Source organism: Mus caroli, chromosome 7, assembly GCF_900094665.2.
Source record: "Mus caroli chromosome 7, CAROLI_EIJ_v1.1, whole genome shotgun sequence".
In the NCBI taxonomy this organism is placed as follows: Eukaryota; Metazoa; Chordata; class Mammalia; order Rodentia; family Muridae; genus Mus; species Mus caroli.
In genome coordinates this window covers 38804061-38830549 of record NC_034576.1, presented here as the reverse complement: position 1 = coordinate 38830549, position 26489 = coordinate 38804061, and the positions used below count along the sequence as shown (strand labels likewise).

The 26489-nt window shown below is 40.5% G+C and overlaps 1 protein-coding gene across 4 annotated transcripts; it reads right to left on the bottom strand.

Moving 5' to 3' along the window:
- Positions 1–2541: 2541 nt before the first annotated feature.
- On the bottom strand, positions 2542–26489 carry LOC110297486 (zinc finger protein 709-like). Of its 4 annotated transcripts, XM_029479652.1 has the most exons (6): positions 18162–18280; positions 17530–17546; positions 8373–8499; positions 8139–8199; positions 7096–7310; positions 2542–6989 (listed from the first exon to the last, which is right to left on the bottom strand). In XM_029479652.1, the coding sequence occupies exons 3-6, from the start codon at positions 8404–8406 to the stop codon at positions 4744–4746; spliced, it is 2556 nt and encodes an 851-aa protein (XP_029335512.1). In that variant the 5' UTR covers positions 8407–8499; positions 17530–17546; positions 18162–18280; the 3' UTR covers positions 2542–4743. The 4 variants fall into 4 exon arrangements, with proteins under 4 accessions (XP_029335512.1, XP_029335513.1, XP_029335510.1 ...); XM_029479653.1 differs by lacking the exons at positions 17530–17546; positions 18162–18280 and adding an exon at positions 26414–26489; XM_029479650.1 differs by lacking the exon at positions 17530–17546.

The following is a 26489-nucleotide window of genomic DNA, read 5'->3' as shown; positions in this document are numbered from 1 at the left end:
ATAATGGGACAGAAGTGAACTGACCAAAAAACAGTGGGCCAGATCACCCCTTTAATACTAGCACTAAGGAGGCAGGGAGTTTGAGGCCAGCTTGGTCTACATATCAAATTCCATACCAGCTAGGACTACATATCAGAAATATTTCAAGGGCAGAAACAAAGCGAGATACTGTGATGGGTATTGTGGTGCACTGTGATAAGAAAATGAAACATGGAAATAGGATGGAAGATCACTCATGACGGGCAGCCATATATTGTTATAGAACAATGGAGACTGATGCAATGAGTAGTGCTGAGATATCACAGTAGTACATTGTGATGGCACATAAGAACACAGTGATTAAAAACAAAAAAACAAAAAGATAAGTATTATAATGTCACAGTATAGCACTGTTACTGGGCAATTATAATTATGTACTGTTCAGGAGTACTGGTATAATGGTATAGAAGAGAGGCATAGTGGACCCTTGAGATAATGCAGAAGAACCAGGAGATAAGGCAGAGGAACATTTGTGTTGAAACAGTGGAATACTGATAGAACAATTGAGCACTTTAGCTGGTACACTGGTGCAGAATAGAAAAACTGGACACTGATGAACAGGGGAGCAATATGATTGGATTATAAAGCACTATAACAGAATAATGGAAGACAGCAGAGTTGAGAGCATGGTGATGTTAACTTGATGGATATTATATGACAGAATATTGTGACAACAGGTGAGTTTTATGATGGAACACAGGGGAACAGGGGAATAGAGACACTGTAGTGGGACAGAAACACTGTAGTGAGACAGAAAAAGAACATGATGGGACAATGGATCACTGTTATGGGCAGACTGATGGTTTTTTTTTTTTTTTTTTTTAACCACTATACAATGTGCTTTAAAAGCACAAGGTGTTGCTGCCACTTTAGGTGAGATTCATCTCATATGGAGCAAAAACAGTTTTAGGCCTCTGAAACACCCCCTTAATCCAGACCTCTTCCTACCATGGCTACTGACTTAAGAAGTTCTAAGGAAAATATACTTCTAAGACACTAAGTTTCAAGGCATCATTATTCATTGAAAGCATCTAGAGTACTAAAAAGAACACACTTCACAATCTACCAGTTAATCTGAATTGTTTTCCAACCTCCCTAACACACTTCTTCATATAGAAGTCTCTAAACTTATGGGAAGGTGTTGGGGGCCGGCCAGCAGCCCACAACGTGAACAGTTCTACTGAGATGGCAGTTCCGAGCTGAAAAAAGAGGAAGCTAGATGGGGAGGAAGGAAAAATGAGGCCAAGGCAAGATCATCCTTTTTAAAGCCCAATTTTACTAGTTCCGACATCCAGTTATAAAGGAAGGGGGAGGGAACCCGATTTCCCGCCAAATAACTCGGGGTTCAGTAGCAGGGTGAACATGTGTGTGTCTCCAAACAGCAAAGCAGCACGGTCCAACAGTAGGCGTGACAGGACAAATGAACAGAAAGCTCCACCCCTGAGCCAGCAGGTTCAAGGCTGGGGGTGGGGAGGCTACTGGGAGGTGTGGTAGTTTGAACGAAAATGGCCCCATAGGCTTATAGGGACTGGGACTACTGGGAGGTGTGGCCTTGTTGGAGTAGCTGTGGTGTTGTTGGAAGAAATGTGTAACTGGGGTCAGATGTTAAGGTCTAGCAGCTCAAGGCAGGCCTAGTGTCTGTGGATCTAGATGTAGAACTCTCAGAATCTCTCCAGCACCATGTCTGCCTGCATGTCACCATGCTTCTTGCCATGACAATAAAGGACTAATCCTCTGAACCATAAGCCACCCCTAATTAAATGTTTTCCTTTTTAAGAGTTGTCATGGTCATGGTGTCTCTTCACAACAATAAAACCCTAAGACAGAAGGCTTGTTTGGAAGACAGAATGTGTTGCTGCTTCACAATCCTAATCCTTTAATCCTAATCTCTTACTCTAATGCTAACACTAATCACCTAACATTCCCATGCTAACCCTAATCCTAATGTTATTCTCTAAATTACCCTAATTCTATCCTTAATCCCACTCTAACCACAGTTAATATTATCACTACCCCATACTCAACCAATACCCAATTCCAACCCAAACTCTAATGATACACAACACAGTGTCTCATATTCAACCACACTTTACATTACTCTTAACCATATACCAATCATTAATCCCTAATGCAAAATCTATATGTAAATCTAAAACTTTAACCCCTAGCCCTTGTACCCAACATCTAGCCTTACCACCATTATTTACCATAATCCTTAACTGTAAAAATCCTCTTTCCTTAAATTCCTCTAATCCTAACCCTGATCTTTAATCTTAACTCTCTCTATATATATACTCTGACCTATAAACAGAAGAAAACAGAACCTCCAGGTATCAACATGACAAAAGCAAAATTTTATTTGGCCACTCTTCCCACTGCATGAATCAGATTCTAGCTATACTGCTTCTCTTTACACACACACACACACACACACACACACACACACACACACACACACACAAGACAACTGTAAGATAAAACATTCTTAAAAATAAACCTATTTTAAAAATTCTTTAGTAAATATAATTTTACTATTTATTAAAGGTTAAAGCAAATTTTCAAACTAATGAGACAAGAGGCTTAAGTTTACATACAAATCTTACCTGAATGTGGCATTTGCCTTTAATCCTAGCAACTCAGGAGACCAAGGCAGGTGCATCTCTGAATTCAAGGTCAGCCTGGTCTACATACTGAGTTCTAGGTCAGAGCTACCTTGTCTCAAAAAAATCTTGGCTTAATATTTTAGAATGCAAAATATAGAGAGCCAAGTTGTCCAGAGTTGAATCATGAATGCTGAGTGCCCGTCATATAAATTAGTACAAAATGGCAAAAGTACATTTAGAATCATTTTAGAAACTATTGTATAATCTCAAACCAAATAATCCTAAACTAAAATTCACTAAAAAAAACTTTCTAAAATACATTCTGGTAAGTTAGAAAATTTTAAAAATCAAGCTTTCTAACACAGTATAGTCCAAGGTATACTAAATTCTTACTTGCACAATAATGAGTGTCTAGAAAAGTATCAAATTTTTTTAATTTTGCAAAGTGAAAAAATTTTGAATATACTAAGGAAAATTTTACAGACAATAAAATCTAAGTCTAAAGTGTTTATAAAGTTACTAGTAATAATCTTAGTGTACAGCAATGTTCTTGACATTGACTAAATAATTCACTGACAAGGAAGAGCAACAGCTAGTCCAGAGGATTCCACTTAAAATATGGGGCCTTCATTAAGTGTGTAGCACTTATCTTTATGCCATTATCCTTTCATATATTCACATCAAATATTCTCAGTTTCCTAAATAAGTAGTTATCCTTGCCTAGAATAAGCAGTAAAACAACATACTGCCCATGTTTGGGGCAGTATGTAATATATTTGTGTTAGTTGATATCATCTTTAGATCTAGAATCCCCTGGAAGATGAGCCTCAGGGTTTGCCTGTAAGGGATTTAAACTGAGACAGGAAGACCCATTGTGAAGGTGGTGGCATTATACCCTAGGTTTGGGTTCCAAACCGTATAACAGAGAGAAAGTTAGGCAATCATGGCCACTCATCACTGTTTCTTGACTACAGATGCAGTGTGGCAAGCTGTCACATGTTACTCCTGCTCTAACTTCTGTGCCATGTCAAACTGTGACAAAGGAAACCCTTCCTAACTTGTTTTTGTTGGAACATTTTATCACAGCACCAGGAAAAGTTACAGAAGACACAATGATCTTCAGTTATAAAATTGTCCAACAACATATCTATCACATACTATCTCTATTGTTGAATACTTAACAACTTTCATTCTAATGTATGCATTTCTGAAAGAAATGGCAACTCATTCTCTTGGGATTTTTATTCTTTTAGTAAGAGTACTGGGGATTGAATTTACAGTCTCATGCTTGCCAGCTAAGTATTCTACCTACTTAGCAACATACCCCGTACTCTTCAACTTTTGATTGCAAAATGGGGCTTACATTGCCTGGGCAGGTCCTGAGCTTGAAATTCTCTTCCACCAGCTACCTGAGTAGCTAGCACTAGAGGGCTGCACCACCACCCCTTCTATGGTCACCAGTAATTGCAAATCAAACACAACATATCCCTAACCTTACAAAAATACACTCAAAAAATCTGAGCATTACAGGTAAATTTGCATGAGGACTGCAAAATACACATGGTTTACTTCCAATCGTCTTCTTCATGACTTTCAGTGCAGTTAAAAGTTTTACAAACTTTACTTTCCAAACTATTTTCAATCTGACGCTTATTCTTATAAGAGCTACCTCTATTTGCATTATCATGTGAGTATTCAAGAGGATATATGAAAAATTAGTTATCCTCATATTATATTCATTTCAAAGGTATTCCACCAGAGATGTTCAAGGCTTCAAATGGAACTGAACATCTTTTGTTTTTTGAAACAGGGTTTCTCTGTGCAGCCCTGGTTGTCCTGTACCTTGCTTTGCAGAGGAGGCTGGCCTTGAACAAGAGATCTGTCTACTTTTGACTCTCCAGTGTTAGGATTAAAGACATTCACCACCATATCAGGCTTGGAACTGAACATCTTAAGTCACTGATTATTACTGATAGGTCTTTCTTCAGTAAGTCTATGATTAAAAACACCACCACCACCACTTGTTTTATAGCACCAGAATTTCTTCCCAGGAGTTACTTTCATACATTAAAAAGAAACTGGAAAGCCTAAAAAATTTTGCTCACTGTCCAGATTCCTGGGCTTTTTCTTCAGCGTGAGTTTTTCCATGTCTTTGAAGGGACCGGTGACATCTAAAGCCCTTACCACACTGTGTACATTCATATGGTTTTTCGTGACTATGAGTTCTTTCATGTCTTTGAAGGGAACTGTGACACCTGAAGGTTTTATCACATTGTTTACACTCAAAAGGCTTTTCTCCTGTATGGATTCTTTCATGTACTTGAAGAGAAGGGAGCCGCCAGAAGGCTTTACCACAGTCTTTACATTCATAAGGTTTTTCCTCAGAATGAGTTCTTTCATGTAATCGAAGGGAGCTCTGAACTCTGAAGGCCTTACCACATTGTTTGCACTCATAAGGTTTCTCTCCAGTATGCGTTCTTTCGTGTCTTTGAAGAAATGAGGGATAAATGAAGCTTTTACCACATACCTTACATTCGTAGCGTTTCTCTGCAGAATGAGACCTTTCATGCATTTGAAGTAAATATCGAGACACAAAAGATTTACCACACTGTTTACATTCACAGAGATTTGCTTCAGCTTTCTTTCTTTCCTGTATAAGATTACTAAGACTGAAAACATTACCATGTTGCTTGCATCCATAGGATTTTTCATGAGTGTGAGATAGTTCATGTACTTGAAGATTGCTGAGGACTGTGAAGGCTTTACCACATTGTTTACATTCATGGGATTTCTCTCCCATATGGATTCTTTCATGTAGCTGAAGGGAATTTGAACAACTGAGAATTGCACCACATTGCTTACATTTGTAAGCTTTTTCTTCAGCACGAGCCCTTTCAAGTATTTGAAAATAACTGAATCTTCTGACAGTTTTATCAAATTGTTGACATGCATAGAGTTTTTCTCCAGTATGAGTTAGTTCATGTAACTGAAGAGTTCTAGGACAACTGAGACTTTTACCACACTGTTTACATACATATTGTCTTTCTTCGGTGTGAGTTCTTTTATGTATTCGAGCATAAGTGAGACTCCTAAATGTTTTACCACACTGTTTACATTCATAGGGTTTTTCATCAGTGTGAGTTCTTAAATGCTTCTCAAGTAAACAGGGAAAAATAAAGGACTGACCACACTGTTCACATGCATATTTACATGGATAGCATTTTTTTCTAGTGTGAATCTTTTTATGTCTTTCCAGAGAAGAGGAATAAAAAAAGGCTTTACTACATAGCTTACATGTATAGGGCTTTTCTAGAGTGTGAGATCTTTCATGCACTTGGAAGGTACTCCAATCTCTGAAGATTTTACTACATTGCTTACATTCAAAGGGCTTTTCCTCAGCGTGAGTTTTTTCATGCCTCTGAAGGAAAGGAGGACATAGAAAGGCTTTACTACAGACCCTACATGTGTAAGATTCCTCTACTGTGTGACCCCTTGCATGCAGTCGAAGGGAACTGTGGCTTCTGAAGGCTCTACCACACTGTTTACATTTATACGGTTTCCCCCAAGTATGCGTTCTTTTGTGTCTCTGAAGAAAGGGGGAACAAAGAAAGGCTTTACTACAGATCCTACATTTATATGTTTTTTCTCTGGTGTGAAATCTCTCATGAGTTTGAAGCAAATATGGATAAGTGAAGGACTTACCACACTGTTTACATGCATAAGGTTTTTTCCTAGGATGAGCTATTTTATGTCTTTGAAGGGAACAGTGACTTCTGAAAGCTTTACCACATTGTTCACAATCATAGCACCTTTCTCCTGTGTGAGTTCTTTCATGTATTTGAAGGTAACTTTGACATTTGAAAGTTTTATCACACCGTTTGCATGGATAAAGTTTTTCTCCATTGTGAATCCTTTCATGAACTCGAAGGGAACTGGGAGAACAGAGGGTTTTTCCACACTGTTTACATTCGTAGGGGTTTTCTTCAATATGAAAGTTTTCATGTAATTGAAGATAACTGTGACACCTGAAGGCCTTCCCGCACTGTTTACATTCATATGATTTCCCTCCAATGTGAGTTAATTGGTGTAATAAAAAGGAGCTCTCATGTCTAAAGGCTTTTCCACACTCTTCACACTCATAGGTTCTTCCTGCAGCATAAACTGTTTGAGGACTCTGGAGGGAACTGGAAGAACTCAGAGCTTTACTGGATTGTTCACATTTGTAACATTTATCTTTACTGTTGGTTCTTCCATCTATAGAAAGCGAACAGTGGCAAGCAGAGGCCATTCCACACTGTTTATAGGATTTTTCAACACTCTGACTTTGTTGCTGTATTCCACATGAACCTGGGAAATCAAAAGATTTTGAAAACATTTCATTTCCATAAGGTATCATTAAATATTTTGTGAGTTCAACATTTTTTACATTGTTTACATTTATATTGCTTCTTACCATGTTTGTGTTCAGATGGTTTGTCCCCTAAGTGAGACATGATGTGCTCATTAAAGGATGAATGACACGTGAATACTTTTCCACACACACCACATTCAAATGGTTTTACTCCAGTAGAAATGTTAGTACTCCTACGGAAATCTGGTATCCAGGTAAAGGTTTCTTGAAACTGACCACCTTCTTTGTGCTCATAAATTGCATCTATCATGCAACTTCTGTAAAAAATTATAAACATGTTAGCAATGTCTGCTTCACTAATGACTGCCTATTTACCAGAAGGTGTTATGCTTACTTAGTCAGAAAAGTTAAGGAAACTGTATGCTTTTGCCACTTGAATAGTCTCAAAAGAAAAGAATTGATGATTCTACAATATCCACCCAAAGAGCTACTACCAAAACAGCCCCCACAAAGGTTGGAGAGATGGCTCAGTGGTTAAGAGAACTGGCTGTTCTTCCAGGTCCTGAGTCCAATTCCCAGCATCCACATGGTGGCTCACAGCACCTATAACTGTAGTCCCATGGAATTCAATGCTCTCTTCTGGTGTGTAGATGTATCTGCAGACCCATATACTCATGTATGTGAAATACATAAGTAAATCTTATATATATAAAAAGCTCTAGTCATGTAAGTGTTGTCCAAACAAACTGTTTTTTCAAAAAGATACACTGAAGTGTACATTTTTGATGAAATCATTCTAATGATAAATACACTGTAAAGCTCTAACTTTTGTTTCCTTTTTGGATTTTATCACTTATTTTATATGCACGGGTGTTTTGCCCATATGTAAGTCTGTACATCTACCCATGCATGGTGACTGCAGAGACTAGATGAGAGCACTGGATGCCCTGGAAATGGAGATACAGATGGCTGTGAGCCATCAGGTAGGTGAGGTGACTAGAAACCGGGTACTCTGGAAGCATAGCCATTGCCCATAAAAACTGAGCCATCCCTCCAGCTCCCTTTGGTTTTCTGCTTGCAACTTTTCATAACATATTTAAGAGTTTCTCAATGAAAACTTTCTTCTACATGTATATGAAAATTACCTTAGGAATCTCCAAGAATGCTTGTACTGCTCTTCAATGTTCTTGTCTTCCCATTTGATGCCTAAAATCGAGATTTAATCCCCCATCACAAATTATTAGAAATAACAGAAAAATGAATTTCTTGGTTTGACATACACTGGACCCATTCCTGTTTACTAATTGATTTCTTTCCTTTCTAAATCACAGAACCAAGGAACATCTGTTCTTATACAAAATGAACAGTGGCATTCTTACCTATTGAAGTAAGGTTACTGCAGGTCTCCAGCATCACATCTCTGTACAGTTTCTTCTGAGAAGGATCCAGCAAAACCCATTCTTCCTGGCTGAACTCCACAGCCACATCCTCAAAGGCCAAAAACTCCTAAAACATCCCGAATATACACAGGAGAGAACAGATGAAACTAATAGATCTAGAGATTTTACACTCAATTGATAAGATGTCCATATAAGTTTGTGTACTCAGGAATTTATTTAATTAAATGAAAATTCTAATGCCAGCCCTGAGATACTACAAAAGAAGACAGCAACAGAGAGTTCTAGAACATCCAGGACTACACAGTGAGACCCTGACTCCATGAAAAGAAAAGAGAGAGAGAGAGAGAGAGAGAGAGAGAGAGAGAGAGAGAGAGAGAGAAAGAGCGAGCATAGTAAGAACCCTCATGACTGTGCCTGGGAGGTAAATGTGCTGCAGGCCACCCCATGTTTTCTTCCTAGAGTAGATTTCTACCTATAATAACAGAATTCTGCTGAATGATATACAGGAAAGAGCCAGCAATAGCAGTCAAGAGGCTGCTTTTACTTACACATTTCTATACACAAAGAGTGGGTTTTTTCTGGTATTAGGGAACCTAAGATTCTGGGAGACATCCCACTAACATAAATGGTAACAGCAGTTCTCTTATTCTAAATGACTACATAAACACAGCAATTTTCTAAACTGTTAGCTTTTTGAATGTTCTATACATTTAGAGGTACCAAGAAAATTCCCCAGCACCGCCAATGATGTGGGCCATGAGTCTACTGAGTTTCTCTGGAAAACAACACTTCATGCATATTGTCACTTATTAAGTGAGGAACTGATTACACCAAGAAAAAACATTTAGAAGCCTCAAAAGTAATTTATACCATGCAGAATTTACCACAGCAAGAATGACTAATGAGCCTAACAACAACAACAAAGCCAGCATCCATTAAGTAAACAGAAATGCAAAATGAAACAACTAAATGGTATGTGTTTTTACAAAGAATGCAATGTTGTCAAGAGTGTTGGCATGTTCTTATAGTCCCAGCTACTTGGGAGACTAGTAAATAAAATCACTTGCATTCAAGAGTTCAAAGTCAGGCTATATTCTATTGCAAGGCTTCTATCTCAGGAAGGAAGAAAATAGTGAAGAATAAGTGTGATCAAATATCATCTCTTCTGAATTACACCTTTATAAAATCACATGAAATAAAAACAAAAAACATAAAAACAAAAACATAAACCAGAACAGACTTATAACAGGAGAGAAGCCCAGAGGGCCAGAGGAATGAATGGAAACCTTCAGGGGTCAGGAGTGGGAGGTCAGGGGGAGTCTCTAGGAAGTCCCAGAGACCTGAGGTGGGGGAGGTTCTTAGGAGTCAAAGTGGATGACCTCAGCAGAGATGCCTAACAGTAGGGACATGGAACCTGAAGAGGTCACCTCCTGTAGCAAGGCAGGACTCCCAGTGGAGGGATAAGGACACCTACACACCCACAAAACCATCAACACAAAATCTGTCCCATCTAGAAGAAATGCAGGGACAATGACAGAAAAAGACTGAAGGAATGGCTGACTAATAAGTGACCCAATGTGAAACCCATCCCATGGGCAAGCACCAATCCCTGACATTATTAATGATATCTGTCATGCTTGCAGACAGGAGACTAATATACCTGTCCTCTGAGAGGTTCTACCAAGCAGCTGACAGAAAGAGATACAGATATCCACAGCCAAACATGGACAGAGGTCAGGGACTCTTATAGAAGAGTTGAAGGAAGGACTGCAGGCCCTAAAGGGAATAGAAACGCCATAAGAGGACCAACAGAGTCAACTAACCTGGACCCCTGGTAGCTCTCAGAGACTGAGCCAGCAACCAAAGAACGTACACGGGTGGGACAAATGTAGCAGATATGCAGTTCAGTCTCCATGTGAGTCCCCCAACAACTAAAACAGGCTCTCCCTAAAACTGTAGCCCAACTGGGATATCCATTCCCCAACAGGGCTGCCTTGTCTAGCCTCAGGAGGAGAGATGTGCCTCATCTGGCAAGAGACTTGATGTGCCAGGGTAGGGTGATACAGAGTGGGGCCCACCCTCTCAGAGGAGAAGGGGAAGGAGGATGGGGGAAGGGAGTCTGGAAGGAGAGGCTGGGGGAGTAGCATTTGGGATGTAAATAAATAAATTTAAATTTAAAAACCACACTTATCAGTAATTAGTTTCTCAACTTTCTATTGATCCAAATGCTGAGAAATTGCCAGTCTTCTAAACAATAAAGTGATGGTTTGCCTAACACACAGCAAAGACTTTCAAACTACTCCACAGACACAAAGGGACAGAAATAAAAGTGAATTTCCACGTTTTGAAGATTTAGTGGCACTTCATAAAAAATGGCCAGATTTAAAAAAAAAAAAAAAAAAAAACTGCAAATTTTACTCCACAAGATAGGGTATTCACATATTTACCTCGGTATCAGATATGGACCACATCATATGAAAGCAAATCATCCTTCACTCACTCTCTTATTATCTATGCAACTCCCTCTGTGGGCCTACTGCTTCCTTGAACTATTTCTATAACCTCTGTCTGTGCATGTCTTTGAGAATCCTTTTGACTGACTGTCGCTGGTGGCCTTCCAGGTGTTGTTTTGCCCAGCATTTTATGATGATCAGCTAAAGGTACCTGGTTTAGGTGACTCTAAAGCTTTGTCTCCCGTCAGAGGATAAGGGAAGGAAGTCCTTTTGCACCCTCGAAGAAAGACATGCTTCTCATTCAAAACTGATGGACACAGGTCAAAGGAATTCTTTGTTGATGTTAAGGTCATAGGAGTTGGGGTAGGGGACCACTAACTGTTGTAGTCTACAATTTTAAGGGACTTCATTTCTCCCGCTCTCTAACTCCATCACTCTCTACCTGTTAAGTCTACTATAACTCTTCCCCCTTATCCAGATACACTCTGCTTTCACATAAATGTTCACCCAGGAGCTTGACACAGAGAATTCAGGAAGCAAGTAAAAGCTACACTCTGACCTTCAGAAAAATATTCCTTATACTGCGTGTGATGGTGCATACCTATAATCCCAGCACTCAGGAGGTAGAATCAGGCCCATTTCTGAATCTGAGACCAACCTGGTCAACATAGCAAGTTCTAGGCAAGAACTAAATAGTGAGAACCTGTCTCAAAAACAAAACAAAAACAAACAAACAAACAAAACCCCCACAAATCTATACCTCTTACCATCTTGTATCTAAAACTCTCATGCTAGGGTCAAACATGAAAGCTGACAATGCCCTAACTCTGGTCCTGTACAATAGGGGCTTACTTCCCCTTGGAAGACATGACCCTGGGGTTATTCAGGCTCAAGTTTTCCTTGGTACTCCATGCATATGCCTCAGGTGATCCAAGAAATATCAAGGGCTATGACTATACTACATTTGGTCCTTAATCTTCCTCAGTCTTCCTCCCTAGTATTAACGGCAAACTCCAACCAGAACACTATAAACCTCTTTCAACATACGTGATAAACATCTTTCATTCATTCCTTTTTGGTTCTACTCAGCTGCCCAATTCCCTTCCTAAAGGGCATTTCATCCAACCTCCAGGCCCATTTATGGCAGGGCCATTTATCAGATCTGAGACCCTAAACCCCTACCCTATAAAGGCCCAAGAATGTCTAGAGCTGCACCATTCTCCCTTATCTCTACTATGCACCCCTACATCTTATAACAAGTTCCCCTTCAAGTGTGAGGCATCTCTAATCCCAGATGCTAATAGCCCCTTCTGTCAAAATTGTCACTAAAGACTTCACAACTTTCTTCAAAGGCCCAATTAAAACCTAAAACTTAGAAGAGATTACGACTTTTTGTTGACACATTCTCAACTGTGAACCCAGACTTTCCATAGGTCCTAATCCTGACACTGTAAAAAGAAATATACTCTTAATATCATCTAGCTTTATCGTTTACACTTTAAGGATGCTTTCTTTCTGTTTTTGAACCCACCCAGATTCAGTTCTTATTTGGCTTTAAATGGCAGGACCACTTAACCCAGATATTAAACCACTCACCTGGAGTGTCTTGCCTCAGGACATATGGGACACCCTCTACCTCTCTGCCATGGAAGAAAACCTTTCTTCCTTGAAACTTTCATACAGAAATAACCTCTTTTAGTACACAGGTCATTTTTTAACCTGTAGTATCAGACCTCTTACCTCCCATCAACACCACCACCACTCATCAGACTAGTCTCATAGAGACATTTAATTTCCCCTTCTAAGGCACTAATCCCCCTACTAATGATTTTCTATCAGTAGGCACAAGGAGCCTTCCCAGACCCATAAGATATCCTGTAAGATTTCCATCCACGAAAAAATTAAGAAATAACCTATGACCATGACTTATCTGTCTACAGTTAAACCTATTTCACCCTGGAAACTCAAGAAGCCTACTTATGTGAGCCTCTTGGAGATTTTTATTTCCTATTCCAACGAGGCCAAAGTAAAACTCACCCTATACACCTGCAACTCCAAGTGTTTCTGCTTTCACCTTTCTGAGTTCTAAGATTGCACAAGCCCTACCTTCTAATTCCTTTGAGGTCATTCCAGGGAATCTATCCTAAACCTGCTTCAGGAACCTTTAAATTATGCCACAACCAAGGATATTACCCATGGATATTATGATACCCATGTTACTCCTTTACCCTAAGACCTCAGAGCTAGATACCTACCATTCTTCCCATCTTTCCAGTCGCTATGCTATCAGGCTCCTTATCTCTTTGTAAAAGTCATGTTATGTTACCACTTTTAACCATTATGACTTTTGTTAAAGATACAGATAAAAGGCTAAAACCATATGATGTCAATAAATTGTGGAGGGATAACTCTTAGAGACTTAGAGCTAACTTTTCTAACTCTTGCTTATTGGTTATGATTGGTGTTATGAGTAGGGAGGCCCCTCTTAACTGTTTGGTGCTATGGATACCTTCCAGATCACAGGCCATTAAGTTTCAGATGCTACTGCCTCAGAGATATACACATTAACATAGCATGGATGTGGCTATCAAGACAACATTCAATGGTGAACCTTGCTTTCCAACTTGAGGCAGGATCTCTCATTTTTGCCACTTCACTATATATGCCAGACTAGCTTCCAGGGGACTCTTCCGTCTCTCTCTACCACCTCACCGTATGTGATTATATACATGCACTACACATCTGTGGTTTATGTGGGTTCCAAGGGTTAGAACTCAGCTCATCAGAATTAAGCAGCACATGCTTTTTACCCACTGAGCCATCTCCTAAGTCCAAAAGAGTCGGACCCAAAGTCTGGAGGTTCCCTACTGTTTAGTACTCTATAAAATACTTTAATATTTGGAATACTTGAAATAATTCATGATCTTCTGATTTTAATTTTCTCTCTGGCCAGTTTCACTCAATCCCACAGCGATAACCTCATGTAGCATGGTTAATTCTGAGTTTAGGAAAGACTGCCCTTTGATGTCTAAATTACTGTAACTCTTACTTGTGACCAACAATTTCATTTACTGTTATTCTAGTATTACACTAGGGTTTATTTGGTTTGGGAAAGTAAACGTCTCATCAGTGGGATAGTTAGTTTTAAGAGACAACTCAACAGAGCACCTCATTATAGTCTCAGGAAGGGGACAATCTAGGTCAGGTTCGCATTTGGGTGTGCCTATGGAGAACTGTCTTGATTATATTAACGGAGGCAGCAAGACCCATCCACAGTAAATGGCACCAACTCCTATGCAGGAGTTTCTGAACTACATCCATGAAGAGTGGGGGCTGAGCACAAGTAAGCATGAATATATTCATCCTCCCTCTGCTTAAAGTTCTTGTCCTGCTTTCCCCACAAGGGACTGTAACCTGGAATTATTAGCAAATAAGCCGTTCCTTCCTAAAGTTGCTATTATCAGGGTGCTTTACCACAGCATCAGAAGGGAAACTAAGAATTTAATAACAATCCTGATAGTTTCCACAACTGGTTTCTTTCATTCTTTCTTAAGCTCTTTCTTCTCTTAAATGAGTTAAATTGCAATTAAAACAAACTGTCCACCTGTCACTAGTTTTGTCTAGGGCTCCTAATTTAGCATTTTTTAAAAATATTTATTTTATGTATGTGAATACACTGTTGCTGTCTTCAGACACACCACAAGAGGGCACTGGATCCCATTACAGATGGCTGTGAGCCACCATGTGATTGCTGGAAATTGAACTCAGGACCTCTGGAAGAGCAGTCAGCGCTCTTAGCCACTGAGCCATCTCTCCAGCACTAACTTAGCATGATTAAAACTAAAAAAAAAAAAAAAAAAAAAAAAAAAAAAAAAAAAAAACAGACACAGTGGCACACAACTGCAGAGGCAGCAAATCTAAGTTCAAAGCCAGTATGGTCCACAGAGACCCTGTCTTAGCAGCCCCACCCCCAACAACTACCACCACTACCAAACAAACAAACAAACATCAAATGCTCCCTCCTGAAGAAACCATGACAAACTGAATTGTCAGAATTAAACATAACACCAGCTGGAAGACCAAATGATAGTTGTTCTCAAACATTGACTACTTTGTTGATTCCTTGATCCTCTCTTCTTTTCCCTTGAAAATTATTAGTGTCTCTACATTAACTAGGGAAACTGTTTTTAGATCAGATTTCTATGCTGGTAATGGGAAGAGCTGCCTGCAGTTATTTTCTCCTGCTGTGTATCATCGGGCTTGTCCTGGCCATTTATGATGATGTAAGGAAGTGCAAAACACTAATTGTTCAACTCTTCTGTCCTCCTGACTGAGCCAATAAAGGTTCTTCCAACCCAGAAACAGGATCTATTTTGAGGTATCACTAAAACTTATTAAAACTCCTGAGGCTTGAAAGATGGCTCAGCTAGGAGCACTAGCTGTTCTTCCACAGGACCCAGGTTCAACTCGTAATGCCCACATGGCAGCTCATAAATGTAACTCCACCTCCAGGGGATCTGATACCCTCACAGGAATGCACATAGGCAAAACACCAATGCACTTAGAGGAAAAATAAATAATAAAATCATTTTAAAAGTTATTATAAATCCTGGAATAGTCACCCTGACACTTCCACCCTAGAGAATGGGGAAGGGGAAGGGGGAGAGGGAGATGAAAAGGGAGAATGAGAGAGGGAGAGAGACAGAAAAAGAAACAGAGAGACAGAGAGAAACTCTTAATTTTGGCACCTTTATGATTAGGCACTGGGAATCCCTAAACTAAAGGCAGGACTAAACTAATGGAAAACGGGGATACGAAATCAAAGTCTTAAGTAACATACAGTAAAGGAGAGGTCTCGAGAGATTAAATATTTCAACAGAATCAAAGGTACATCTTACAAAAATGTATGCCACAAAGCACAAATATTTGGGAGAGATTAAAACAATAAATTCCTATACTATAAAGGAAGACAGCTGCAAAATAAATCATTCCGTAATAGGAAGCTAGAGAAAGAAGAAATAAATCAAGCCCGGGAAAATAACAATTAGAGAATAAAATTGTAAACAGGCAGTCAAGAGACAACCAATCACTCTAAAGCTTCGCTTTTCAAAACTGTTAGGTCTCCAGCCATGGATTTAAAGGGATGAATGATCAGAGTATGGAGGACGAACAACCTACAGCCATACCCCCTGAGCACTCCTGCTCTCACGCTCTAGCTGATCTGCGAAACTAAGCAGGACTATGCCTGCTCAGGACTTGGGTGAGAGAATTCTACAGGGCTATCATTAGCATGAACATAAAAGAACCATAAAAGCATACTGTGAACAACTCCAGACCACATACTCTTAGTAACTTAGAAGGAATGAACAAATTCTCTGAAAGACAGAGACGGCCAATATGAATAGGCCTATATGTGCTAAAAAAATGAAATCACTAACTCAAAAAAAAAAAAAAAAACAGACAAGATGCAAATTATTTCAACCATCAACTTTTTAACAATTAAGATATGGCACTAATTCAGTAAAACATCTTCTAAAATGGCAAACAAACCCTGGTTCAAAATTTGAGGCCACATTACCAAAACACCAAAACAACACAGGAGGAAAAAAAAAGAAAAGAAAACAACAACTAAAGATTGCTCAATGCAAAAAAACTTCTCAACAAACATCAATAATCCAAATCTTCAAGTGTATTTCTAAAATAATTAAAAATGAGGCAGTGTGGTTACATATGCCTATAACCCCAGCATTTGGCATGCTGAGACAGATCTCATGTGAGTTTGAAGCCAGCCTGGGCTGCAAATAAAAGACGATCTGAAACCAGGCTGGAATCACTGCAGATACAGAAAGTCAGTTCAGACTTCAGACTGTGGACAAAGCTCTATGATAAAACACATGCCTAGCATTACGCAAATAGCTGTTTTCACCACCATCAGTACACATTTTTAAAATGTAACCCACCAAACTGACAAGCAAAACAGAAAAACCACAACACCATACTAGTAACTGTAGACAAAACAAAACAAAACAAAAAAACAACCCTATACTGCCAGAGAAGGAAAAGTACTACTGAAAATGTTAAATAACTAAAAAAAGTAAAGTTGTCTTTGGCTTTAGAAAACCCAAGAACCAACAAGAATTTAGGAAACTATGAACTTGTAGAACTGCAAGATTAATATACAAACTGTATGTACATTGACATTTGGATGGAGAAATAAAACCACCACACAGCTTATATAGCAAAGATAAAGTGAGACATACTTGCATATTAATGTAATTAACATCTGTACACAAAAAATATATATTTCTAATATAAAAACAATCAAAGAACTTAGTAAGTGGAGAGATTTCCATGGTTTTGGGAAGAAGCCTCAAAATTATGACAGTTGTCATTTTGATCTACAAATTCAACACATCAAATCCTCACAATTTATGCTAAAAATAACAGAAAGTTGATCTAAACATTATCTGGCAAGACATACTCAGAATCGGATAGAATGTTTGACTACTACCACGAAGCCCTAGGCTCCTTCCCCAGAAACACACACACACACACACACACACACACACACACAAAGGGGCATATAGTCACACACCCTTAATCCCAGCACTCTGGAGGTGGGTTTGGGTAGCGGGATCAGAAGTTCAAGGTCCTCCTCAGCTAAGAGAAAGTTTGAGGCCAACCTGGGAAACCCGAGATCCTGTCTCAAGAAAAGAAAAAGAAAAAAGTTAACACGATACTGAAGCAATAACAGTACACTGCCTGACTTTAAGACTCCCAATAAAACTGCAATAATCAAAGTAGTACAGTATTTCAAAACTAAGAAATAACAGTTTAAACAGCCAGAAGCAAACCCAAAATACAGTAAGTGACTTAACAAACCAGTAAAACAAACACGCAGATATAGACCAAATATTGGGTAGACTTTACAACTTTCGCAAAAGTAATTTAAAGTAGATCCTAAGCCTAGACAGGAAGCGTAAACGTCAGAACTTCTATAACTCGAAGAAACTATAGACTACCTTCACTTAGCTAGCAACTGGCCCTCGGGACAAAAAGAACATAGGCTCTGAGCGCTCGCACAGCTGCGACGTCACCAACCCTAGCGTCCCCAGCGCAGGGAGGAGCCTTTCGCTACTCCTTGCTCTGCGCAGAAGCGGCCGAGAGGCGGAGCTGCCCAGAGGCCGCCGATCCAGGGCCTAGGTTGCTTCGCAGGATGTCCGCCCCGCCCCAGTCCCGAAGAGCGCCTTGCACACCGGCTCCCGGGGCTCAGTCGCCGCCCCTCCCGCTCTGGGGGCAGCGGCCCCTCGCTCACCATGGCGCAGCTTCCGAGCTCGCCCACGTTCCTCTCAGAGCTCCTGGTATTAGCGCCGAAAGCGGGGCCCACTCGTACCCCTGTCCGCTACGGAGAACCTACACACAACACTGCAACCAAAGAAGACCCGCCTCCCCGCCGCCTGCCAGAGATCCTGATTGGACAGCCCGCTTAGTACTCTGATTGGCTAGCGAGGTCTGAATGATGGAAGCAGCTCCCTTAGGAAGGAAGCCCAATTCGAAAACACAGGGAAGGTGCATTTAAGGACTTGCGCTTGCTTCTTGCATTCCTTGCCTTTCCTCCTGGTCACAGGGTCTCTAGTGTTAGCATAACTCGGTACACAATACCCCACGAGTGATCTTTGCTTCAGCTGGAAGGGTGGCCCAGCGTACCCAAAGACACATGAGAACCGGTCCTGAGGTCCTCTAAGGATCAACAATTTCAGTAAAGCAGACCTAGGATGCTCAACAATAGTAGCACATGCCACTCTCGGTACTGTAGGCGAAGCCTTCATCCTAGCTAAAGAGGTAGGGCTAGGAGGATCATGGGTAATCCAACAATAACACACCCCTCAAAAACCCCCAAACAGCACTAATGTTTCAAACTCAAAAGTTGAGTTTTTAAAAAGATTTTTGTATTTTGTTTGTGTGTGTAGAGTAACATATCCCCTGAAGCTACCGTTACAGGCTGTTTTGAGTACTGAGAACCCAGGGGCTCGGAGACATCACTCAGAGGTTGCTGTTCTTCCATACCCTGGGTTCTACTGGAAAGATTGAAGGTTCAAGAAATGGAGGCTGGAGCCATAGCTCTGGGGTTAAGAGTACCCGTTGCTCTTCCAGAGGACCAGGGTTTCATCCACAACATGGCTCACAATTGTCTAACTCCAGTCCCAGGGGACTCAAACACCCTTTTCTGGTGTCCAAGAACACTGCATGCGTGTGGTAAACAGATATAAACAGGCAAAGCACCCATACACATAAAAGTAACAAAATAATAATTAAAAATTAAAAAGAAAGGTCAAGGCACAACGGGGCTACTTGAGCAGGACTGGGTTCAAGGCCATCCTGGAGAAATTAATGAGATCTTGTCTCAAAATTAAAACATGTTTTAAAAAAAGCTTGGTGGGCTGGTGAGATGGCTCAGCAATTAAGATAGCCGACTGCTCTTCCAAAGGTCCTGAGTTCAAATCCCAGCAACCACATGGTGGCTCACAACCATCCGTAACGAAATCTGATGCTCTCTTCTGGAGTGTCTGAAGACAGCTACAGTGTACTTACATATAATAAATAAATAAATACATAATTTTTTTTTTTTTTAAAAGGCTTGGGGACTGAAGACGGCTCTGGAGTTAAGAGCCCTTTTTATTTCAGAGGAACTGAGATCTCTTTCCAGCCAGCCACATCTCTGTTCACAGCCATCCATGACTCCAATTAGGGGATCCTACAGACTCTTTTCACCTCCCTGGCATCAGGTATGCACATGGTCCACAGATGAAATAAATACATCTAAAAATGTTTTAAAAAGAACCAAAAAAAAAAAAAAAAACCAAAACCAAAACAAAACAAAAACAAAGCTAGACTAAATGGCATGGAACTATAATTCCAGAACTCTGGAAGGCAGGCAGATATTGACGTTCTAGACAGCCATATCTACAGAGCAAGTTCCAGGACAGACAGAGAAACCCCAGCTTAAAAAAAGAAAGAAAGAAGAAAGGGCTTAGCCTAGCATGTGAGAAATCCTAAGCTGACTCTCCAGTGTCTCACCACCACAAAAAGGAAAGAGGTATTATCACCCATTACAGAAACAGAATTGATTAGAAGAGAATAGAACAGCATATTGAATAATCTAGATGTAATCGACAGATTTCTACCATAGTTCAATCAAGAAAAATTACAAAATCTTATTAGAAAATATACCCAGTGAAAAGATGGAATCTATCATCAAAACCCTCAACAACTGACTATATCACATATTTGAGGAAGACATAAGAAACCCTCTCCAAGCTCCTACAAACAACTGAAAGATAAGTACCCTTCAATTCATTCCCTGAGACCACTATCTGGCTCAAAGCCAGACAATGGCATTACAGGAAAAGAAAGCTACAGAGAATGGCCCCTGAAATCTTTAACAAAATACTAACAAAGGAATGTTCAGCATGTGAAACTATTATAAGTGAAGTCTTTTCTTCCAGGATGCAATAATGGTTTACCATAAAGGCATTTGCTGTGCTATACCATGTTAGTTGAGGGAAGAACACATTATGGGAGGGACTCTACTGATATACAGTAATGATAAATCTTACTTTCATGATACAAATGGGCATAGACTCTCTGTTTGAAATGAGAAATGTTGGAGTATATTAGGACACATAAATACTCAGTTCTTGAATTAGGGAGGCTGAGCCAGAAGGATCAAAAGTTTCAGGAGACTTTGGGCCACAGAGTAAGACCCTATCTCAAAGATGCAAAAGTAATGCCGGGCAGTGGTGGCACACACCTTTAATCCCAGCACTTGGGAGGCAGAGGCAAGCGGATTTCTGAGTTCAAGGCCAGCCTGGTCTACAGAGTGAGTTCCAGGACAGCCAGGGCTACACAGAGAAACCCTGTCTCAAAAAAATAAATAAATAAATAAAACAAAATAAAAAATAAAAACATTGTTGGGACACAAAGGTCTTTTTGCCCATAGATCCTTAGGAATATTAAACATGTTAAACATGCAGTAGTAGTGTCTTCTCAATAGAGGAGATAAAATAAAATACCTGCACCAGAAAGCTGATAGTTGAGGTTGTTAATGAGCTTTTTGCTTTCTGTAGAGACAGACCTCACCCAAAATGTTTGTAAGATGGAACCAAACTGAAGCCATTTTAAATACAACTTCCATTGTGAATAGGGATCAAATGAAGCTTAAGTTCCCAAGACCTCCCTGGGTAACTGACATCACGTTTGGCAGAAAGAGACATGTACCTGGGTAACTGATATCCTGGCTAGCAAGTTTAGACAAATGTTAATGTTGTGCCAGGAAGTGTTCCTGAACCCCAAAAGACTACCAAGGAGCCAATTCTGATGCAATCTCACTAGGGCCTCTTCATTATAAGCTCCAGCTTGGGCTTCCTGCCAACCCTGGCACAGCAGGATGGGAAGGTGGAGCCCCTAGCCTAGTTTCAGGCAAACATTTATAGAAGCAAGCAAACAAGCAAAGGGGTTTTTAGCCTAACACACATTTGATTGGGAGGCGGGGCATTATGGCCTTTAACATCATTGGCTGGTGTTGGGAGCCAAACCATAAGCTTAACTTCTGCTTTTCTCCTGATTGGTGGTTGTTAGAAGGTGAAGTACCAGAGGCAGGCTTATGAATGACCTGGAGGTGTAGATTTGTTGGGGAGTACCCTGGAAAGCGATGTTAGGTGCCAATTTGTTAGTTAACTCGAGTTCAATCTTAGGTCAGGTTCTCTAAGATGGAGTCTGAATCCAAAAGATCTGGTCTCTCGCTAGCCAAGTGAACCTGTCACAGTTGAATAACTCAACCAATTGGAACAGGATAAGGATACCACAAAGGCATGTTCCTAAGGAAGATGCCTCTCCCTGAGTCTGGATTGGTGGGAATAAGTTACTGTGACTTGGCACAGGTGTTTGTGGATTTCTGTAGAGTTATTTTTAATCAGCAACCTGGCTACTCTGGCTGGAATACAGGCACATCCTGAATACACACCTTTAATCCCAAACAAGAAGGTAAAAGTTGGGAGAGGAGAACAGTGAGTTTGTAAGTTTTGTGTAGGTCAGCAGAGGTAGTTAAAGCCAGGGAATGAGAAGAAGCCAGATTAGAACATATTGCCAAACTTAGCATGAGGCCAAGCAGAGCAATTCAGTCAGAACTGTGAGAAGCAGTTTGAATCAGTCAGCTTGGAGAGGAGAGAGTAAGCCAGAACAGCAGAATTGAACCAGCCAGTGAGAGTTCAGAAAGAGCTAAAAATAATAATAATAATAATAATAATAATAATAATAAAGAGTAAAAAGAGTAAGCTTATTCAGCAGGAAGTCTCAGAGGCTGCAAACATTCTAGGCCCAGATAAGATTGTCCCGAAGCTAGAAGCTTTCAGGACTAGGCTAGGTTAGCAAATTTCAGGCTTAAAAAACTCCATGATATTCTATCTCGTGGTTGTAGTTCAGCTCCCCAGTTTGTTCTGTGCCCCTGATTGATCAGTAGCAACCAGAGTACAATACATTTTTCTCATCTGCTTAAATACTAAGATCAATGTTCGAAAATGCAGTCGGCTCCCAAGTCTGTGCTGTTGTCCCTTCCTGGTCAGTTTTTGCTGCCTAACTCAAATAAAGATATTGCTTTGCTAGACTCTTGTGACTACTTGGATTGCTTTGGAATTTTTTGACCCTAGCAGTTTACCAGACCCTCCTTCCCTAGACATATATCTTTAGCTCCCAGTTAACAGACCCCATCCTCAGGGGAGATGTCACATGTACTTTAAAAGGACCTGCTGACCTCTATGCTATCTCATCAGAGACCACACTAGATTCTAGGTCTTTTAGCTATAGAGTCTATCTTCATAGTCACATATACTCGGTAAAAGCATTTCTAAGCTTTATCGTTGCACGGAAACTTGGAATAGAATGATTGTTGCTTGGAAACTTTTCCCCAAATTCTATCATGTTTGATATTCTATTACTATTTATTATGGTTTGTACATGTTCCCCTTGTGATGGTTTGTATATACTTGGTCCAGGGGAGTGGCACTATTAGGAAGTGTACCCTTGTTGGAATAGGTGTGTCACTGTGGGTGTGGACTTTAAGACCCTCATCCTAGCTGCCTGGAAGCCAGTCTTCCACTAGCAACCTTCAGATGAAGATGTGCCTCTCAGCTCTGCCTGTACCATGCCTGCCTGGATGATGTCATGTTCTTGTCTTACTGATAATGGACTGAACCTCTGAACCTGTAGCCAGCCCCAGTTAAATATCCCTTATAAAAATTGCCTTGGTCATGATGTCTGGTCACAGCAGTAAAACCCTAACTAAGACACTATTCTATATTTATAACCACCTGGCATCAGACTCCCTGAAGTTTGATCCAGGTTGACGAAGTCAATTTGAATTGAGTTTTCATTCTCATCTCTTCGAGGTTAGCTTCCCTGCAGGGACCTCCTCAAATGATGACATGACATTATGAATGTACTTAAAAATGTTGACTTATGGCTTATGTCCTTAAAAATGTTGAAATAGTAAATCAAGCTATGCATATATTACCATAAAATGCTTCAAAGCTAAAACAGAAATCAACAAGGATATAATGTCATTGTCTTGGATTTTTAAAAAAATAAAATAAAATCAGATAAATGAGAAGAAACTGCTGAACGTTCTACTAATGGAAACTAACAAAAACAGCAGACCCAGAGAAAAGGCACAGAATATCCCTGAGCTGTAGAAGAAGGGCCACAGCAAGTGGTAACTGGATTTCTTGAAAGGCAGTAAAGATAGAAAAATAACTAAGTAATGTTGCTGAATTTCTCAAATTAAGTCAAAAGTATAAACTCTGATCTCAATCTCTACCAATCTATCTATCTACCTATCTATCTTTTTACATCTTGCTTGCTCGAATGCACTCAAAGACCAATTAAAAAAAAAAAAAAACCTACACCAAAGCCCTCCATCATCAATTTATCTTAAAGCAAACTTTAAAGAAAACTTTAGACAGAGAAGGGGGGAAAATGGAGGCACCTACTTCAGAGACATGAAATGCAACTGTGAACATACTTATCAAAAACAATTTGGGCTGGAGAGATGGCTCCGCAGTTAGGAGCACTTGACGCTCTCCCAAAGGGTGTGGGGTGAGTTCCCAGCTCCCACTCGGCAGCTGACAACCTTCTGCAACTTCAGTTCAGTGCCCAGCGATCCAGTGCCCTCTTCTGACCTCCTCAGTCACAAGATATATACATCGATGCAGGCAAAACACTCATACACCTAAAATAAATCAGTCTCAAAATACAAATCAGAAGACAGTAGAACATCATCCTTACGGATCTGAAAGAACAAAATATGAACTAAGAACTCAACTCCCGGGGCTGGAGAGGTGGCTCAGCGGTTAAGGGCACTGACTGCTCTTCCAGAGGTCCTGAGTTCGATTCCCAGCAACCACATGGTGGCTCACAACCACATGGTGGCTCACAACCACATGGTGGCTCACAACCATCTGTAGTGAGATCTGATGCCCTCTTCTGGTGTGTCTGAAGACAGCTACAGTGTACTTATATATAATAAATAAATCTTTATTAAAAAAAAAGAATTCAATTCCCATGAAGGAAAAATTAAGATTTTATTCAGACACAGTGTATAAGCCAGGATTCTCTACAGGAATACAAAACTAATAGAATGAAGATATACGCATGTATAAAAGGAATTTATTAGAGTGGTTTACAGGCTGTAATCAATCTGGCTACTCCAACAATGGCTATCTCCCAAAGGGATGACCAAGAATCTAATCGTTGTTCAGTCCACAAGGCTGGATGTCTCAGCTGGTCTTCAGTCTACACTGGAATTCCAGGATAACTGGAAGTTAACACTCATGTGTTCCTGATAGGTAGGCAGTATTTTAAGAACATGTCACATGGCTGGGTGTGCTACTATATACCTTTAATCTCAACCCCAACTCTACCTCAGGAAGAGGCAGAAGGAGCTCTCTGAGTTCAAGGTTACCCTGGTCTGCCTAGCAGGTTCCAGGGCAGCCAAAGAGGTAAGAGCACCCTCTACCACCAAAATCCAAAACCAAAACCAAAAAAACAAAAAACAAAAAACCCAACCAACCAACCAAACAAACAAACAAAAAAACCTTATATATAAAATATATAATATATATGTACACTATATATACATATATATACTATATACATACATACATATATATATTATATACATATATATATGAGTGAACTGATAGAGGTGGAATGTGGATCTGGGAAGAACAGGTGATGGGGATGAATATGATCGAAATATAATGTATGAAATTCTCAAAGAATAAAAACAGTAAAAGTCAGACAGAGCATTACAGAACAGTCCTGAGACGTTTCCATTACTCCACCATCAAGGTACAGCATGCTGAACTATCTCAGTGTCTGGACACTGAGTTTTGCTCACATTTAGAAAACCTATAAAGTAACACTGCAGAGTACCAAATATCTACTCTCCAAGGCCTTGACAACAATCTCAAAAGTGAGAGGCTCTGGGGGAGCCTGAGGGAAACTGATTTTTAAAAAAGAAAAAAGAAAAGTGATTTTTCCCAGTAGTTGTTTTTTGGATTTATTTTTTTATTTTTTATTTTTTTCGAGACAGGGTTTCTCTGTGTAGCCCTGGCTGTCCTGGAACTCATGCTGTAGACCAGGCTGGCCTCGAACTCAGAGATCCGCCTGCCTCTGCCTCCCAAGTGCTGGGATTAAAGGCGTGCGCACCACGCTGGACCCCAGTAGTTGTAAAAGTCTGGAAAAGCACCCACCCTCCATTTCTGCTTCCCAACCCCTTTCCAGCCAGCCACAGAGTAAAAGTTTGAGTAGGAAAATGCGTCTCACTTTGGAATAGAATTCCCCACTGGAGAGCACGCATGCTCTGCACAAATGCAGAAAACCCGGTGTCCTGAGGAGAAGGCACTTGTTCCCTATTATCAAATAAGTCACTAACTCCAAACTGTCTTAAAGCCAAAACCACTCACTGCGAAGTATGAAGTGCACATTTGCAGAGCTGTGGCCACCACCCTCTTTCTATCTTCGTCCTGGGCCTGTCACAGGCTGCAACTGCACAAAGGGCAGAGAGCTTGGTCAGCAATTCTCCACACCCCGCCACAGAGAGGGCTGAAGACACAATCAATCCTCTTTACTAAACCTACGACAGACTTTCTGAGGTTCAGGCCAGGAAAGTGGCGGACTTGGCCAGGATCAGAGACAAGAGACTGCTAATGGGACAGGGACAGCATAGTTCTAAGGAAGGGGACTTCGGAAGATCATCTTAACTTGGGCCTGGAAATCTTTCAGAAAGGACCTTCACGGACAGGAAAAGACGCCAGGGAACCCAAGGGGAAAGGAGACGCGAGAGGAAAGGAGGAGTCCTAGTGGACAGCAGAGAGAGCTGCGGGCTAGAGTTAAGATCGCTGTGTCCCCGCGCCAAAGACACTGTCATCCCGATCCGTCCCGCGGCTACACTACACGCAGCCGCAGACAAGGACCTCAGCAGGGCCAGCACCCGGCCTCCCTGCTCCTCACCAAAAGCGCGTGAGCTCCTCCACTCGCCAGCGCCTTCACCGCCCGCTTGCGAACGCCACTACCAACTCAATCGGGC

Bases quoted from the DNA above. Each gene is read 5' to 3' on its own strand.
- LOC110297486 (XM_029479650.1), bottom strand. The intron at 8,200-8,372 runs GTAAGAATGCCA...TCTCGATTTTAG, and splicing joins CAGTAACCTTACTTCAATAG to GCATCAAATGGGAAGACAAG. The intron at 6,990-7,095 runs GTAAGAAGCAAT...TTGATTTCCCAG, and splicing joins ACCATCTGAACACAAACATG to GTTCATGTGGAATACAGCAA.